Below are 17,025 nucleotides of genomic sequence, written 5' to 3'. Positions count from 1 at the left end.
CTCTTCTTCCTCCTCATCAACTTTTCTTTCTCATCTTCTTCCTCTTCCAAGGGGCATTTTCATCTATTGAGAAAGAAATCTAACATCGTTTATTGATAAAATGAACGACTGGACTACATTAGAACATATCGCTAACTAAAAAGATCGGTTTGATATTTTTTAAAATATAGGGTTGTAAATGAAATTGAGTTAAAATTAAAAGGGTGCTCTTATAATTTTTTCTAAAAAAAATGGTCATCACTACCACAATGTACAATCCTGATATGGTGGCAAGAGAGCAAAGCTACTTTTGCCACTGATGTTTGACCACTTCATTGGCTCCTATTAAGGGTTCTTCATGCAATAAACTTCGAATGTAATAAATATAAATTCTTTCGAAATAAAAATTTATCTTTCTAAAATAAACACAACTAAGTCTAAAATAAATAGAATCAAAATAAATAAAAATATTTTAAAATAAATATAAATTCTTTAATAATAAATAAAAATATTTTAAAATAAATACAAATTCAACCCTAGCGTAGGCTTTCATACCCCATCTCATCCACATTAATGATCTATTTTTTTCTTTTTATTTTTTTCAAACCCAAATAAATAGAAAAAAGCTGTTAACTTTTTGGTTCACTGCATGGAGATTCATGTGGAACGAATGGTGGGAATCTATCCGGATTTAGAGCCATATCCGATCGATCTAAGCCTGCTCTCTCTCTCTCTCTCTCTCTCTATATATATATATATATATAATATTATATTATATTATATTATATTATAGTATAATATGATATTATAGTATAAAAATGATTCGTTTGATCCTGCATAAATTTTTCTTCTGAACCAATGCAAGTTCATGATTTTGCCTAGTTCTTCACCGGAATGGATTATGTTACAGTATGACCTCCAAATTCTCAAACTCTCCAGACGATCGAACACACAGCAATACGAAGCCGACATGGCCATCGACGTTACTTGAGCTTGCTTGGCTTTTATATCCAAAACACATTATGACAGCTGTTTAGGCTAAAAGCTAGTTTCTTTAGGAAAACCAATTTCCAGTTACATCTTTCGTGTTATCATCCATCCATCTTTATTAAGAAATCTTCTTGACTGATAATCTAGTTGATACTGTGTCTTTCAGTTGCATGCATTCGATGACTCTCCAAAGAGGTTTAGATCTTGGTCTCAAGTGATTTTATAGCAATACAATATTTTGGGTGTGAAACATCTGTAGAATCATTTATATACGATCTCTCTTTGTACTTACAAATCTACTTTAAGTCAATTTTCAGAACCAGGATAATTATTTTCAGAAAGTTGCTTCACAATACACATTCTATGTTTCTCGTTTTGACCCATTTAGACTAAGTGGAAGACATGTTGAGCATTTTAACCCTCGTGTTTTGTCTTTAAACATACTTATTCAACTAAATTCCTTTGCAGAAACACAATGCATTGACAATAAGCATACCGTATTATAAGCTCGCAATCTAATACAGTCACCATCAGCTCCCATAACAATGTCCTAATCAGGATGTTTACCAATTTGATGAAAAGCTTATGGTTTCAGAGTTCAGCTCAGTTTTTTGCAAGCAGAACTGAATGTCTTACCAAAGTAAAATTTTTTGGAAGGGCTCTTTTTCATACTAAGTCTTCTCTGTTTCACAAATCTAAACTAACATATTATTATATCTTTCAAGATTTGCCATTTCAATACCAGAGCCCATACTAACATCATCTTACTACAGTATCATACATTACTGAATTGACAAAATGTTTACACCTACGGTACAGATTGTTCATAAATGTAGCTGCGAGAATAACTCCTACGACATCCCATGGATGTATTGGAATGAAACGGAAAAGCAAAATGTATTCAACCAGACTAGTGGTCGAACACAAAAAGGACAGCAGGCGAGGATCATGACTCTACTGATAGGAAGGAGTGGAGCCCAAATACCAAGAAAAGTACCCCACTGGCGAGTGTAACCTACAACCAGATTAATACAGCATCAATCTCTATAATATATTTTTGAAGAAGTGTCAGGATAAAAACTAAAAAGCGTAATCCCTTACCATCCTCTCAGATATTTGGGACGCCAAGCTCTTTCCCCCAAGAACAGCTGCTGTAGTACACAATGCCTGTGCCCTGCACCCAAATATAATAACCAAGAAAAACAGTTGCATTCAGCTAAAATAAATAACAATTAGAATAAAAGGGGCATTCATAAAGAAGACAGAAGGTTTTCACCCAAAAAAAAAAAAAAAAAACAGACTATGAGGTTCAGGTCATACAGGATGCCCCCAAGAACCACACCAAATGGGTCTTCATCAGCAGCCAAACCAATTGTAGCAATCTGAGAGGAAAGACAGCACATTATAATGGCCACTACTTTAGTACAATGAGCAACCCATGTGATTTAAAGAAATTATTTATCCACAGATTACCTGACTCCTATCACCCCACTCACCAAAGAAAGTAATGGAAAATGCCTGCAGAGATGGATAACAACAACATTATAAAACTGTGCAACAAATAACAACATTGCATCTATATTTTTCTATCTTGTACCGGTGACCTTACAACCATACCTTCAGAAATATGGGTGAGAAGAACTGTGTCAGAAATGGTCTCTGCTGTTTCTTTAAATCATCATCCCCCTATTAATGAAGAATGAATAAAGTAATTGAGTTAATGGCTGACCAACCATACAACATGAGACTGCCATTATTACTAGATACGATTTATAGTTAAATTTTCATGACATTCAGAAATGATGGAAGTATATACTACAAGGATACAGTACATAGGGCATGTAGCTAGTAAATACCTACAGTTCAAGGTTTGTAATCCTACAAACAATACTAGAGAGCAAATTATCAATCATCTCACTGGTATACACTGTAAATGTTGAAGACCAAATAATCCTTGCTTAAACACCCAGAATCAGTCTAAAGTTTCATATAACTCTGAACAAAACAGCCCTTTAAGGTTTCATGCCAGGTTTTGATTTTTTTTTTTTTTAAATACAGCAAATCCCTGATCTGGTACAGGATCTGATTCTTTTGTCACCATATTACATTCAAACCATTGAATGGACCGACTCAATAACCCTGGATGATAAGAAGATTATCAAGTATCGTCATTTCTTTTTGATTCAGCAATGTACCACTACAAAACACTAATTGCCCAGAGCTGACATACATATGCATCAAAATGAAATACACAATTAGTAGACTACAATATCCAATGTTAAAATTTGCCCGGGTGAATGACCACCCACTTGACCAAAAAATGCAAACGTTGATGGAACCTTTGGACAGTCCCAACATGCAGGCATGCTTCAAGCACCAATGTGGCTTATTACCTAAGCATGAATATTCTGACTTAATAATTTGCAACTATTCATATGTTCCCACAAAGCATGCATGTTGTGACTTTAATTTGTAACTATCCATATACTCCCAGAAGCAGAACATTCCATAAACTTCCTTCAATTAGTGAAGTACTATTTAATTTTGAAAGAAATAACTTGGTTCAAATGAGCCTAGATTAGCCATACTGGTGTTCTTAATAAGGACAAGTTTCTGGGGAGATCCCAAAGCAGGCGCAGCATCCAAAGCAAAAGATTTCTGCTACTGAGCTACAGCCATTACGACTCACATAGCCATCTTTACCTCATTTAATTCTTCCCTTCCAGAAGTGCATGTCAGTCATTATATGCCACTCTCAGAAGAAATTTACATTCACACTGAATAAAATCTGAAGACACTTATCAAGAGAAGGGGAGTCACTACTGATGAAATTTTGTTTATGGAGTTGGTAAACGATTTTGAAGGCAGAGGGAAAACTTTGATGCTTGGAACCGCAATACTAATAAGGCTAATTAAGTTTTTGTGAACTACAAATACTTCCCTGGAATAATTTAAATTACATTTAATACATAACATATACCAACACTACCATAGTATGAATCAACATCACGGAGATCCAGACCTAGCTCCTTAACTTGATGGGTCCACCAATGGCGTAAGAAGCATAAAGAGGTCGTGGTGCAAACCGAGGCCTTTCGACTGGCAAGAATGGCACAAAGTCCATCCCTGACCAAATGGATGAAGCAAACACTAAAAGAATCCCACATACATTGAATTGGGTCTGCAGTTCAAATTGGCCATACAACACATCTGACAGCTTAATCATGTTTTCCTGTTGGTGACAACAATTTAGCATTAGCCATGACATCAGCAAGATAGTGTGGATAAAAGTTAAAATCCTGCCGTGTACACCAAATAAATCCGGCAGGACCATCTTAGTCATCAAGTCCTAACTAATGGCCAGTTCTTGCTACTAGATGCCTAGAACTGCCATGGATTTGATGAATACAATATTTATTTGTTTTCAATTCATAGTTTCATTAGTTCGAGCTGGACTTTGGAGGCATCAAATCTTAGGTGCCCAACGATCCAAAAAATACCCCATCTATGTACTAAATTCTACAAAATTAATTGATAAAGTCCACTTTTTGTGTTTATGTGCTCGTGTTCTCTCTCCATGGGGTATCCTTTCATTAGTAGATTTCAGGGACATTCATTGGAAGACCTCTAGCAGCCAAAGGAAACGGCTGAAAGCTACAGTGCACTGTCGATATTAAAGGAGGCTTTGGTAATGTGGATTTACAACTAGGTAAATACCCTTTACCTTCACAACTATATGGTACCTCACATTTCAATTTTAAGCATATCAAAACTCATAAACCCTAGAAACACGACACCTGCCCAATTCAAGTTGAGGGCATGGTTCTCTGCCTCTTGTAGTTAGAGGCTAGGCTTGTCACTCCAATAGGCAACCACATCTCGTGTTAGATAGCTAATTATCACAAACCTGCTTTTGCAATGCACCCTGACCTTGTGTAGTGCCATAATGTCCAGGTGGTATCACCAGATAAACATTTGTTACAACTCAATGCACTTGGACGCTTACCATAATTGTCCATTTTGTTTGGTGAAAAAGGTACTTGATACAATGATATGTGGTCCAAATGCCTTTATTAGGACATTGAATACATCCCGCTAGGACCTGAATCCTTGCTTTTTAGTACCCAAAAGCCTGATAACTTGGACATTATTCAAAGCCTAAGTATTCAATGTCTCCATTCAAGTTAAGATGACCAAGATACATCTATTAAAAAAAATTCCTCCTTTGCATTATATGGTAGAAATCTGTGTGAAAGAAATAGAATATTTGAAAACCCAAAAAAGTCAGACATTGGTTATAAATGCCTATAAAATTTGGGCTTGAGATATTTTTATTGCCTTCCAGGTTAAAGGTGCCTCTACAAATGACTTTGACAGTTCAGTGCTTTCTGAATCTGGTATCTCTAATCTCAAGCCTAGACAGGTTGAAGGCACTTTGAACTAAGTGAATCAAACCACCTCCTCATTTTGTACAATTGAACTGTGATGGTGCATTACTTCCATAAGTTTGTTAAGTTTGCTAAAATGAGAGAACTTCTTGATAGAATGAGACTTTGCACCAAAAAGGTTTCTTTTCCAACATTGTAGAATCTGATTCTCACATATTGGTTGATATTATCAAACAATATTCCCACATTCCTCGGGAAATGTGGTACCTTGTTCAGAAATTCAGAATGCCGGCTGATCCCATATATGTTGTGCTTCAGCAATTATTCAGAGATACAATTTGGTTGTAGATCATATGGCGAATCTTGTTTGTGATACTCAAAGTGTTTTTTTTTTTCCAACTCTTTCAGTTCACTTCCAGCTGGTGCAAAAGGTTCTCTAACATTGGATCAGATGGGTCATTGGCAGCCTGACTCAATTTTGGTAAGATATAACTTTTTTAGCTGCTAGACTTTCTTTTCTTTCGTTTCATGTCCTTTTTCTTCCCTTATAGTTCCTTTTTCTATGCAAATAAACTGGAAGGGTTACATGCCGAACTCCACCTTAGACAAAAGGATGACTTCCCCAAGAAAAGGATTGCTGGACAAATATGCTTCTTGACCCCTAAATTTTCTAGTTGAACTTCTTTGCACATAAATAGAATCTTACTTGTTAACTTGCATGGCATACTTGGCTGTGAATTTGAATCAAAATGTCTAAAAATTGTTGAAGTTTAGTCATGGTTTAATTTGCTTAGTTTAAGGATCGATCTACATCTCATTCAGATAAATGTCCATAACAAATGATCCAAAAATGGTTTTCTACTTCTCTTCCAGACTTCTTGGTTGGCCCATGACTCTGTCTTTGTTCTATTACCCCATTCTGCATTCTCAAGACTCATAGTTGTGAAGATATCTGAATATTTGTCCTAAATGGTTTGCATTTTGCAATAGATGCAACTTATAAGTTTCCATAATTATTCTATCTAGGGATGCAACTCGAGCAGGTCAGCTCATGTTGATGGCCTGCTGTTAACCCAGCCCTACTTTTATATCGCTAAACCTGACCTGACTTCAGGTTGGGCTAATTTCTGTTTGGGTCAGTATTGTGCCAAGGTGGATCAGATCAACTTGTGTTTTCTCCGTGTTCGTCTGTACATATGCAGACATTTGTATAAGTACATATGTACATATCTGTAAGGTAATCTTGGCTCCTCCCAGCTGGATCTGAGGCTTGATCCAGCCAGCTCCCCAGCCCTCACAATGCGCTACAGAGTACAGACATCATCCAACAAGCTCTTAAACCACTAAATAATATAAACGAAAAGAATCCAAATCCTACATCAGTAGAGATATAAATGTGGACATTTTGTGCTAATATCTCACCATAATAACATGCGCAGTGTGAGAGGCTAGATAAACAAGAAAGTAAGAAAATTATACAAGTATCCTCCATCACAAAATGTCTTTAAAAGGAAAATTTTGCACTAAGTAGGTTGTAGACATATATTATTCTTCTAGACGGGAATTTAGAAGGCTTATTTTTGTCCCAGTTTCTTTTTCACCTAACCACTCCACATTATCAATGCACATAATATAAACTTAACCCAAAAGCCATTTCATGATGCTCATTCTCATTTCCCCGCATACAATCGATCTAGCAAGCTCCTTTCAAATGAAACCTTTGCAAATCCTCTAACCGGTCGACCACCAAAACAAATTGTACATGAGTACGAAATAGCCTAGAGGATCCATTTCAAGGCAGAGGGAAATAGAATACTCTCTCTAATACATTAACTATTGAATGTAACGTTGATTTAAAACATGCTCTGCATTTATATAAAGACAAACATACATCTTTTATTTAACTCTAAACAAACAATTTGACTAGAGCAAAGAAGAGACATTGGGTGACTATCGATCCATTTGACCTAAACGTTTGTTAAAATTCTTGGAGAAGAAAATAATTTATCACTGCTGAAGTGCTCTTCACTGCTGAAGAGTTACTCATCTTTATGAAGACCAGGAAGAGCAAGATAACATCAGTCAACAGAAAGTAAGTTGATATGAGAAATAAAGATAAACAGAGACCAGCTTACACATGCCAACTGACCTTAGAACCTCCTTTGGCACCATCTTTGCCAGCTTTCAAATCAGCATCCTAATTAAATAGAACTAACATCCATTTAACGAAAAAATAGAAAGAATGTGGTACAAGAATTAAATAAACCAATGGACCAGAGATGATTTTCACCAACCAGTTTTGCCTCTACTTCGTTCAGCTCTTCAGCTTCCCTAATGGGACCATGTTAAGTATAGAATTAAGTGATGAAAATGATTTGAATGAGAAAGAAGCTGATAAATATTTAAAAGGGAAAGAGCAGATAAGCATACCCATCTTCTGTAAAGCCTTCCCATAGAGACCAAAATCCAAATATAAAGAACAACACAGTTGTTATATGGTGCGTCCATTTGCGAGAAATCTGCTCTATTTCAACTCTGTTTTATTCAAAATATATACATAGCACAGAGTATTTGGAAACAGAGAAGCTAAACCAAAATGCAAATATTGTTATTCCAATTCATTTTTTTCCAACAAGAAACCATGAACAAGAAAATAATTAAGAGCAGCACATTGCTGGAAGACCAACAAAAGAAAGGGCCTATTAGTTCCTTAGGTATTGATCCCAGCGATAAAAGAATATGCAGTGAGATACTACTCAAATTGAGTGCATAAGTATAAACATTGAAGCTTGATTCCATAATCAAACTGAAACAGTAGTTTGGAATGGTATTTACATATTGAGTCCTCATCATCCTATTCACGAGGAAACCAGCTTTATATCAATTAAAAGCATACAAAGTTGTATTGAGGGTTATAGACTATAAGGATTATGATTGAAATTCTTGAGTAAGCATTTAAACATCTACAGCTTTGCACTCTGTTTGATATTTAATTAGTTAAATCTAGCACTTTGATCATCTATCTTATCTAACAGCAATTTATGTAATACTTCTAGCATTGTATAGCAACAATTGCTAGATATTGTGGCCTTATAGATTAATTAGGCCACAGTTTTCTTTTTTCCAAAATCTGTTTTTCCTTGTGCAAATTCACTTGATCAGATAATTATGGAATGGAAGTGGAGTTGCTTATTATTGGTTGTTTGATTCCAGGGATTCTAAAAGTAGATGGATGACAGCAAAGATGGAGCATAATTTTGTCTGTGCATACTGCCTGATAAACTCACTCTATGGATGGAGCATTGTTATTTATTTATTTAATTACTTGATAAAAAGGTCCCATCTTTGGCCGCCTTTGTTTGGGAGAGCATATTAACTCAAACTGAAGTGGGGTTCATTATACAAAATTTTTGGCATCTGGATGCAATAATTTCCGGAGACTGAGATCTAAAAAGATTGAGGCATGTATGCATCAAATTAGATGAAAAAATTTCGAGACTAAGATATGGTGCTTTTCTTATTAAACCTTTGGTTCCTACTAATGTTTGGATAAATAAAATTTATAAGCTGTTAAGGTTTGAGTACTTGCCAAATTTGAAAGTCATTATGTTGACATAACCTGAAAATTTTGGGAATTGCTCGAGCTGGAAAACTTACTTTCTTATCTTGATGGAATTTGAAGTCTATATATTTTGTTGAAATCAAATATTTCCCGGTTTACATATAATATGTTGAGTGAAAAGAAATCATATAAATGAAATTTGTTCTATTCTTGCTAAGCCACAGTCTTAAGTCTAAACTAACATACACCTATCTCCAACTTTTAAAATAATTGGAAAGGAAAAAAGGGTCAACAACCATGTAGGCTAGACCGTAAAGACACCTGTTAAATCAAAATATGTTGAAATGAAGATTTGATATAGCTCAACATCATGTGAGACCAAGTTGTTCACTAAATACTTGGTACCAACCCAGTAACTAGCCTAGCATGGTAAGTGCTGGCCGACATAGATTGTTAGTGGCCCAAAATTAAATCCTTGTCTAAGGTTAGAGATCCAGATCAGCCAATAATATATAAGCTTCTAGCAGTATTAGTAGGATAAGAGTTTGGCAAATTATCATTGGTATGTATACAACACCTACAATGCATTCTTAAGTACAGTCATATGATCCCTAATAACTTTAGTGACGATTTAAATCTTACATATGATGTAATTTTGCAAACATGGTAACAAGATATCTGTTTGTAAAGCAAGTTATTTAACCGTAAGCTATCCTCTTGTTAAAAGGAAATGAGCCCTTCGATGATTTATGGTGTTACAAAGACTGGTTACAAAGTGTAGTTACTTGTCTAAACCATATATACTTTCCCCAGTCTAAAGTCATTAAATTTGTCAGCGCTAAAATGTTTGAATTAAGTAGTCTACTTTAACATACCAGTTGCAAAATTCTATTACAAATTTACATTTGCCTAGTTGTCGTTGTGTCCAGTGTTAGCACAAATACAACAAGATACATGATACTTAGATCCTTGAAAATTTTCAAAAGTGTGTAAGACTCCATTAAGGAAGATGCCATAACAATATAACATACTCCCTCTCAAAAGTCTACCTACTCCCTGGCTGTAGTCCTCCACAAATGCTCATCAGCATCTTCAGTTCTCTAATACAAAAGGAACAATGCATATGAGCTACAGACCACAGGGCCACCTTTTCATAATTCAATTTTTTGGCTTTCTGCTGCTCTTTTCACAGATAAGAGAAGCACGGCCAAGTCATCAGCCTAAGTATATACAAAAATGGAGCATAACCAAGAGCGGGAACACTTGTCTATGAGAATGATGATTCCCCATGGAAATGTATCCCATGTTTCTTCTGATAAAATAAAGATCTCAACACAAAAGAATAAACCATTCTATATAAATGACTACTTCCAACATAAGCTTTTTCTGGGTGATCCATAAACCAATAAATGCTGTTCCAGAGCTCATTCAGGAAATTCCAAAGTAGAATGTGCAGCTGTGAATCATTTATCACGCATCATATAACCTCAGTCACTAATATCCCAGAAGCACATTTATCTCTATATTTCTATTAATCAAGCACAACCTTCAGTCCTAACTTCCATCTGATTGTTCCAAAACTTCCAAATACTATTACACAGTTATGAAGAATCAATAGCCTAATGCTTCTAATTCAAAGTTTACTAATGAAGAATGTTGAGATTCAGCAAACCATTTTTCATATTCTTGAACCATTTTCACCATTCATTCTTCAAGTACTAACATCCATGAGTTTATTTACAAAGGAAAGCTGCAGCATTCAACAAAACAAATCTGATTCTTCAGTTTGTTGCAAAGTAGTAGCTAGCAATTTTTAATCATTAGAAACACCTCTATTGAATAAGAAGGTATCCTTATCACACGTGCTTTGGTGAAGGTATAACCAAACAATTAACAATAAGGACTTTTAATGATTGTGTTTCGAGGTTTTAATTCCAAAATCACGAAATTTACTTCTCTTTTTTCCAAGTCAAAAGTTTTCAAGTGTTTGTTTGCTGAAAAGCAAAATATAAAAGAACAAAAACATAAGAAGAAAAGAAAATATTATGAATTTGAAAAGTTTTACTCTAAATAGAATTGTTTTCAACATTGCCAAACATCAGTCAGTATAAAACAATAACATTTAATTCCTTTAAAAAAAAAAAACATATTCTGATATATGAGTACATTAATTTTTAAAAACGAATAGTAGTTTCACGAAATTGGAATACACATATTTTTCAGATAAAGCATCACTATACATGGATAATCTGACCATCACTTACACAGTAATGCTCCAGAAAGTCACTAGTGACATTCAAATTCGTGATGCCAAATAACTGGGCCAAATTTCATCGAAGGAGGTAATATAATTGCATGAAATTCATAAAATCTCCAATGTGTAAACTTATGACTTAAATCCATTATTCTTAGAACAAATAGTACTCATTTTCCACAATAGTTACTGGATATATGTAGATGTAGCCTATTATATCTGCTTTAATAGAAATAAATAACAGAAGCAACACTGGAGTATGAAGAAAGCATTTAACAGAAATATAATATAGAGCTTTTGGTATATTTATAAGCTTAAGCAATCATGTTTCATGGCATAAGGCCTCTATATTGCTATTGATACATATAACTCCAGAACCAGTACTTATTTCTAAAACATCACAGAAAATGAACAAAAATACAATAACTTCAAAAACTCATGAGAAGTCAATACAATAAGTTCAAAAACAAAGAGAGAATACTCTCTCAATCACAAAAAGCATATAGCATACCAGATTTGGTGCAGCCCAACCAAGCAAGGCGGATAGGATGGTCATCACCTACAGTTCAACTCCAGACATATGTGAAAACAGATGAAATTATGGCTAACATAAAGCAACAGCTTTAATACAAAAGTAGGAAGAGAACTCACAATTAATGCCACTAAACAACCAGCTAAAACAAGCCTCCTTGGATGGCGCATTGCCAGGATTTAAGAAGAGCAATCTTATGTTAGGTGAAACAAAAATAATTTTCAGGCTATCACAGGAAAAATAGATTGAATTTTTTCCAACTTACTATTATGACCACCACTCAATTCTTACATAGTACATTTTAGCAACAACTAGGAGCATGACAGCGGTACAATGTCCCTGCCACTGTTCTAACAAGAAGCTATAATACAAGCTTGACAGCTCAGATCTTCGTAAAACAAATAAGAGGAATTTAATATACAAGTAAAGCATGCTGAACATTTCATACTTCAAAATTTGGCAGCAAGATGTTAGGGGCAAGAGAGCGTGGTTGAAGTTTGAACCCTGATGTATTTATAGATCCATTGAAGTAACAGAACCATCAAAATCAACAAAAAAAAAAATGAAAAAAAATAATATATTTTGGGGCTTCCTACTAATGCATCATGGTTCATGACATAATAAATCCTAAATAACATGAAAAACAGTTTTTTATGATCGACAGTTTAAAGATACCAAAAGCAACTAAGAATGGTCATCAGGTGTTTGATGATGTGTAGATCATGATGAACAGTTTAGGATGACCCACCATATATTATGGCACTAGGATATAACTACGCACTAAGGAGAGAGTTGAACTATGGTAGGATCTGGTCCAAACATTCTTACTGCAAAAATATATGATAGGCCATCTAAGTTGACCAGAGAACAACATTAACCATGACCCACAAAATTTAAACTGCCAAAAATACAAAAATCAATTGGAGGCGTTATTACCCTGCGTCAGGTGATTGATAATATGGACCACGACAATAGAGCTAGGTTGCTAAGATGCATGATGCGTATTATAATCAAGATTCGAGAATATATTCCAATGAGCATGACAAAAACTATTGAGGCAAGCTTCTGAGCTGATCCTCCATGCTTGCAAGTGGTGTGTGTGTGTGTGTCTAGACTCTAGAAGAAGTTTGGATCAACAGGACGAAATATATCAAAATTAATCTTACATGATCCTTCTGACACGATAGGAATTGAATCGCACATGCGTAATGAACGGCGTGTTGTCTTGTATTTTGGCCATGCCATATCAATCAGCTTAACTTCAAGGGAATCACTACATCAGGGTTGGCCTACCTTAATCTATCTACCACAACAACAAGAGACTGGAAACTAGGACTCAAGGAGCTTCAGGACCCTACTTTTAAAACTCAGTTTTAATTCAGTTTACTTCAAACTCTAAATCTGACAGAATCCGATCTTCACTAGCCATAGTTCTAGTCTTCCTTAAAACATCCGAACGAGGAAGTGTGCATTTTTCTCATTCAGTTTTGACCAAAAAAAAATTTAAAAAAAAAGGGGGAAAGATGGATTTACCGCAGCTGCAAAGAAAGTATTGTCTCCAATCTCTGACAGCACGGTCAGTGCAAGCGATTTAGTAAACCCCTGATCTCAACCAAAAAATATATGTATATATCACAGATAAAACACAAATCTAAACAGGGAAGAACCAAATCGAGGCTCACGTTTCACCATTCAAAGAACTCACCTCGATTAGAGACAGCCCCATGCTTCCGTAGTGGATGGCAGAGATGATTTCAGCTGCCGTGGAGACGCAAGAGTGCCTTTAAGAGCTGAGGGCGAGAGTGGAGAAAAGAGATGGCTTTTCGAAAAAGACAAAAAAAAGTCAAACAAACAAACAAACAAACAAAAAGACCGTTACGCTGCTGGGACCGGAATGAGTACTCAAAATTCCACCGGCCTTCCAATCTTTTGAGAGGCGATAGAGCAGGGTCACGTCATCAGAGAAATGCTGCACGCGGGCCCCACAAATTAGCCTGGAGAGACGGGGGAACTATGGGTGTGACGTGACTGGAATGGGTGTGTTTAATTCTTTTTTATATTTTCGGTCGCCGGCTTCTTGCTGAGGAATAACCTTCCCAGGTTGCAAACGGACATGACGCGTGGCAGGGAATAACCTTCCCAGGTAAACAAACGCATCCCTGGCAGGATGCGCGCTCAAAATCCGTCGTGCCCCGATGGCCATTCGAGCTTATGAGTAACTGATGTTATCATCGGCTCTGACATCGTGGGGTACTTGAACTAGGTTCGAGTAATAATTATTACACGCCAGAACGTGGTCCTACCCTTCACGCTAAAGAAGGTTTTACTACCATCGTTTTGGACCATCCCCTGCTCCTTTGAGATCGTGCAGTTGGTGAACGATTCATACTTGAGATCCATGCAGCGAATGATCCAATGATGGATGGATATGAAGTAAGGAGCATCCTTTCATAGACCTCGTTAAGAAATAGTTGTGTGCTTCGGTGGTACCTGAAATGTGTATTCATAATGACCGAGAGCAGACCAGGTTCGGGGGGAGGATTGCATCTTTCACATGAGAGAATGGTTCACCTTTTTTTTTTTTTATGCGAATCTACCACTCGATCATACGGTAACTGCTTCAAGATCTATCGGATGATCGGACAGTTTTATAATGCTTTGAAAGTCATGTGGAGTGTGATTGAATGGGCGACATTGCAACGAGATCGGATCGGTCAAATAAATAAAAAGAATTAGATTGGATCAAATATATAAATATTATAAAATAATTATGATCATAAAATAATTTTATAGGGGTCGAATGGGTATTACAGCTCGGCAGAAATCCAAGTGGGTGCGCAAACCCCGGTTTGGAGTCCTTCGGGTAGGTGCGCGTCGGAGAACGTGAAGCAAGGCTCATGTACTATGTATCTAGAACAGCATTATGGGATGCATGTGTTATGCACATAAATTATTCCCTAAATTATGTGGTATATTTCATGATTAGAACTTGTGTGAGACATGAAAATAGATGCCATGCATGAAGGATGGGCCGGTGATGAGTTGACAAGCTGACACTTTTATGAGCTTGAAGAACAAATTTTTCGGGTACACGAGGAAGCTCCCTTGTAGGAAAGGGGACTAAGACTGCAATTTTTCCTGGTTAAATCCTGATATAGAGCGGGTTATTCATTTAATTGGTCAAATAATTATTTCTTTTTGAGTGGTTAAATTTGGCCTGTTAATGCACAGTAATAGCCTGACAATGATGAAAATTATTCCTGGGCAACAAACTAGATGATAAAGTCTTTCAGGCTTCAACCTCATATTTTCATTATGAAAATATATTTGAAATATTAATTTTTTAAAAATTCTTTGTGCACCATACACGGTGCATGAACGTGTGCATCATGTGTGGTGATTGACTTACACGTAAAATCGAATAACATACAAAAAAAAAAAAAAAATTATCGATTTTATGTGTGAGCTAATCACCGCACACGATGTGCATGTTCTGCACTACATGCAGTACATAAAATTTTTTTTTTATTTTTATTTTATTTTATCACGATGAAAATTGTTAGCAAGTCTCCTTTTTCACCACAGCCATCCTCTCCCCTTTCTCTTCCAGTGGTATCTTACAGTCTTTGTCATCCTAGCCAGCTTCTAGTAACCAACACAATGCTACCAATCATGCAGGTCGGCAGAGAATATCTTTATTAACTTTTATTTTCTGCTACACTTGGTTTGAGCTCATTTACCAATTCCCTTCCCACCATCACCAGCAACACATTCGTCCTCTCTACCTTATCCAATCCAAGGTATATTATCGCGATAGGGCCGCCACATTTTAATCTCGGTCCGAATGTCTAATTAGGATATCATCATGGCCTCTAAATTAGTGCATAGCGCTGGTAGTTGACGGCCTATTCTGGCTTCTCTTTCACCCCTCCCTTATTGACATTGCTTAATTTTAACTTTGATTACCCCTCAGCTGCATGTGTTACGCTCGTTCGTGTAGTGATTTTCTTGACGCTACGATCTTGTGAAACCAAACTAATGTTCATGTATCGCATGTGGTGTTTGTGCAATTTGTTTTGGTGATTAGCCTGATACCGTGGTGGTTTCAATGAATTCATCGAATTTCTTTGTTATTGTTATGGTGTCTAACTTTATTCTGATATATATGAAATTTATTTTGATTATTAGGCGCATGTGGAATTTTCCTTTTTTAATGCACTACCTAGGGTTGGGGTGCAGCTTGAATGGCTTTTAGGACTCTTTTGGTTCACTGAAATTAGAGGGGAGAACGTATGATTCCTGAGAAGCAAAAAAAAAAAATTATTTATTTGATGGGAGTTTTCAAAAGAGACAGATTGAAAAAATTTCTTCTTATGAAAATATGATTCCCATATTTTGAAATGAGTTTTTGAAATTTTCATAGGATGAAAATTAAAAAAAAAAATTCTAAAAAAATATCTTTTTAATATTATCTTTTTGTTTAACATTAATATATATTTATATTAATTTTTACATAAAATTTGTATTGATATATTAATATTAATATTAATATTATATTAGTATTTATAGAGATTTTGAGAGCAAAAATATTTGATCTTATAAGAGCATAATAAAGTATTTTACATGATTTTCTCAAAAAAATAGATGCTTAATCAAACATAAGTTTTTTTGAAATAAGCTACTTTCTCATTATCAACCAAATATACTAAAATTATTTTTTTAAATATCATATTTCAATAATTAACTTCTCGAGAACAACATACTATAGAAGAAAAGTTCTTGTCACATACCAAATGAGTCCTCAAGCAACCATTGCAATCTTGGCATTTGGCCATGACAATATGCGAGCATTGGATACGTGTATCATGGTATGCCATTTGTTATGCAACCGATATCTACATAATGATATCCTATTCTAATCTCCCATACTCATGCTATATTTTGGAGAAGAATGAGGATGAAGAGGAGAAGTGGATGATGAGAAAGTGGAGAAATAGGCAGAAATGGAGGGAGCCACCATGGAGGGGGTAGGCTCTTGAGCATAATTAGAGGAGGAAGGGATGACGAGGGAGAAGAAGTTACCAGTGAAGAAATGGCAAAGGTAGAAGGAGCCACCATAAAGGGAGAGGACTCATGGATGGGCTTGGAGAAGGAAGATAAAGAGAAAAGGTGAGTGCCGTGGGAGGAAGGAGGGAGGGGGAAGGATGGATCACCTATGAAATATAGGTGGAGGGAGAGGGCTCATGAGAGGGTTTAAAGGAGAAGAACGATGAGGAGGAAAAAAGGGTAAGAAGGAAGGGAAAGAGAAGGGAGAAAGAGG

The 17,025-nt window shown here is 35.8% G+C and overlaps 1 protein-coding gene across 2 annotated transcripts; it reads right to left on the bottom strand.

Annotated features, from left to right (window-relative positions):
• Nucleotides 1-1,733: 1,733 nt before the first annotated feature.
• On the bottom strand, nt 1,734-14,957 carry LOC105053241 (GDT1-like protein 5). Of its 2 annotated transcripts, XM_010934335.3 has the most exons (12): nt 13,411-14,952; nt 13,239-13,307; nt 11,825-11,884; nt 11,685-11,732; nt 7,788-7,876; nt 7,652-7,688; nt 7,507-7,554; nt 2,587-2,655; nt 2,443-2,487; nt 2,290-2,351; nt 2,071-2,143; nt 1,734-1,984 (listed from the first exon to the last, which is right to left on the bottom strand). In XM_010934335.3, the coding sequence occupies exons 1-12, from the start codon at nt 13,429-13,431 to the stop codon at nt 1,916-1,918; spliced, it is 690 nt and encodes a 229-aa protein (XP_010932637.2). In that variant the 5' UTR covers nt 13,432-14,952; the 3' UTR covers nt 1,734-1,915. The 2 variants fall into 2 exon arrangements, with proteins under 2 accessions (XP_010932637.2, XP_029122893.2); XM_029267060.2 differs by lacking the exon at nt 11,825-11,884 and having other exon boundaries at nt 13,411-14,957.
• Nucleotides 14,958-17,025: the final 2,068 nt, after the last annotated feature.

This window comes from Elaeis guineensis, chromosome 10 (genome assembly GCF_000442705.2).
Source record: "Elaeis guineensis isolate ETL-2024a chromosome 10, EG11, whole genome shotgun sequence".
Taxonomy (NCBI): Eukaryota; Viridiplantae; Streptophyta; class Magnoliopsida; order Arecales; family Arecaceae; genus Elaeis; species Elaeis guineensis.
The sequence above is the reverse complement of the archived record's forward strand: the minus strand, read 5'-3'. Positions and strand labels throughout refer to the sequence as shown.

Excerpts from the sequence above, each read along its gene's own strand:
- LOC105053241 (XM_010934335.3), bottom strand. The coding sequence starts at position 13,431 with ATGGGGCTGTCTCTAATCGAG. Across the intron at positions 7,689-7,787 it reads GAAGGCTTTACAGAAGATGG|GGAAGCTGAAGAGCTGAACG; the intron begins GTATGCTTATCT and ends TGGTCCCATTAG. Across the intron at positions 7,555-7,651 it reads ACGAAGTAGAGGCAAAACTG|GATGCTGATTTGAAAGCTGG; the intron begins GTTGGTGAAAAT and ends CTATTTAATTAG.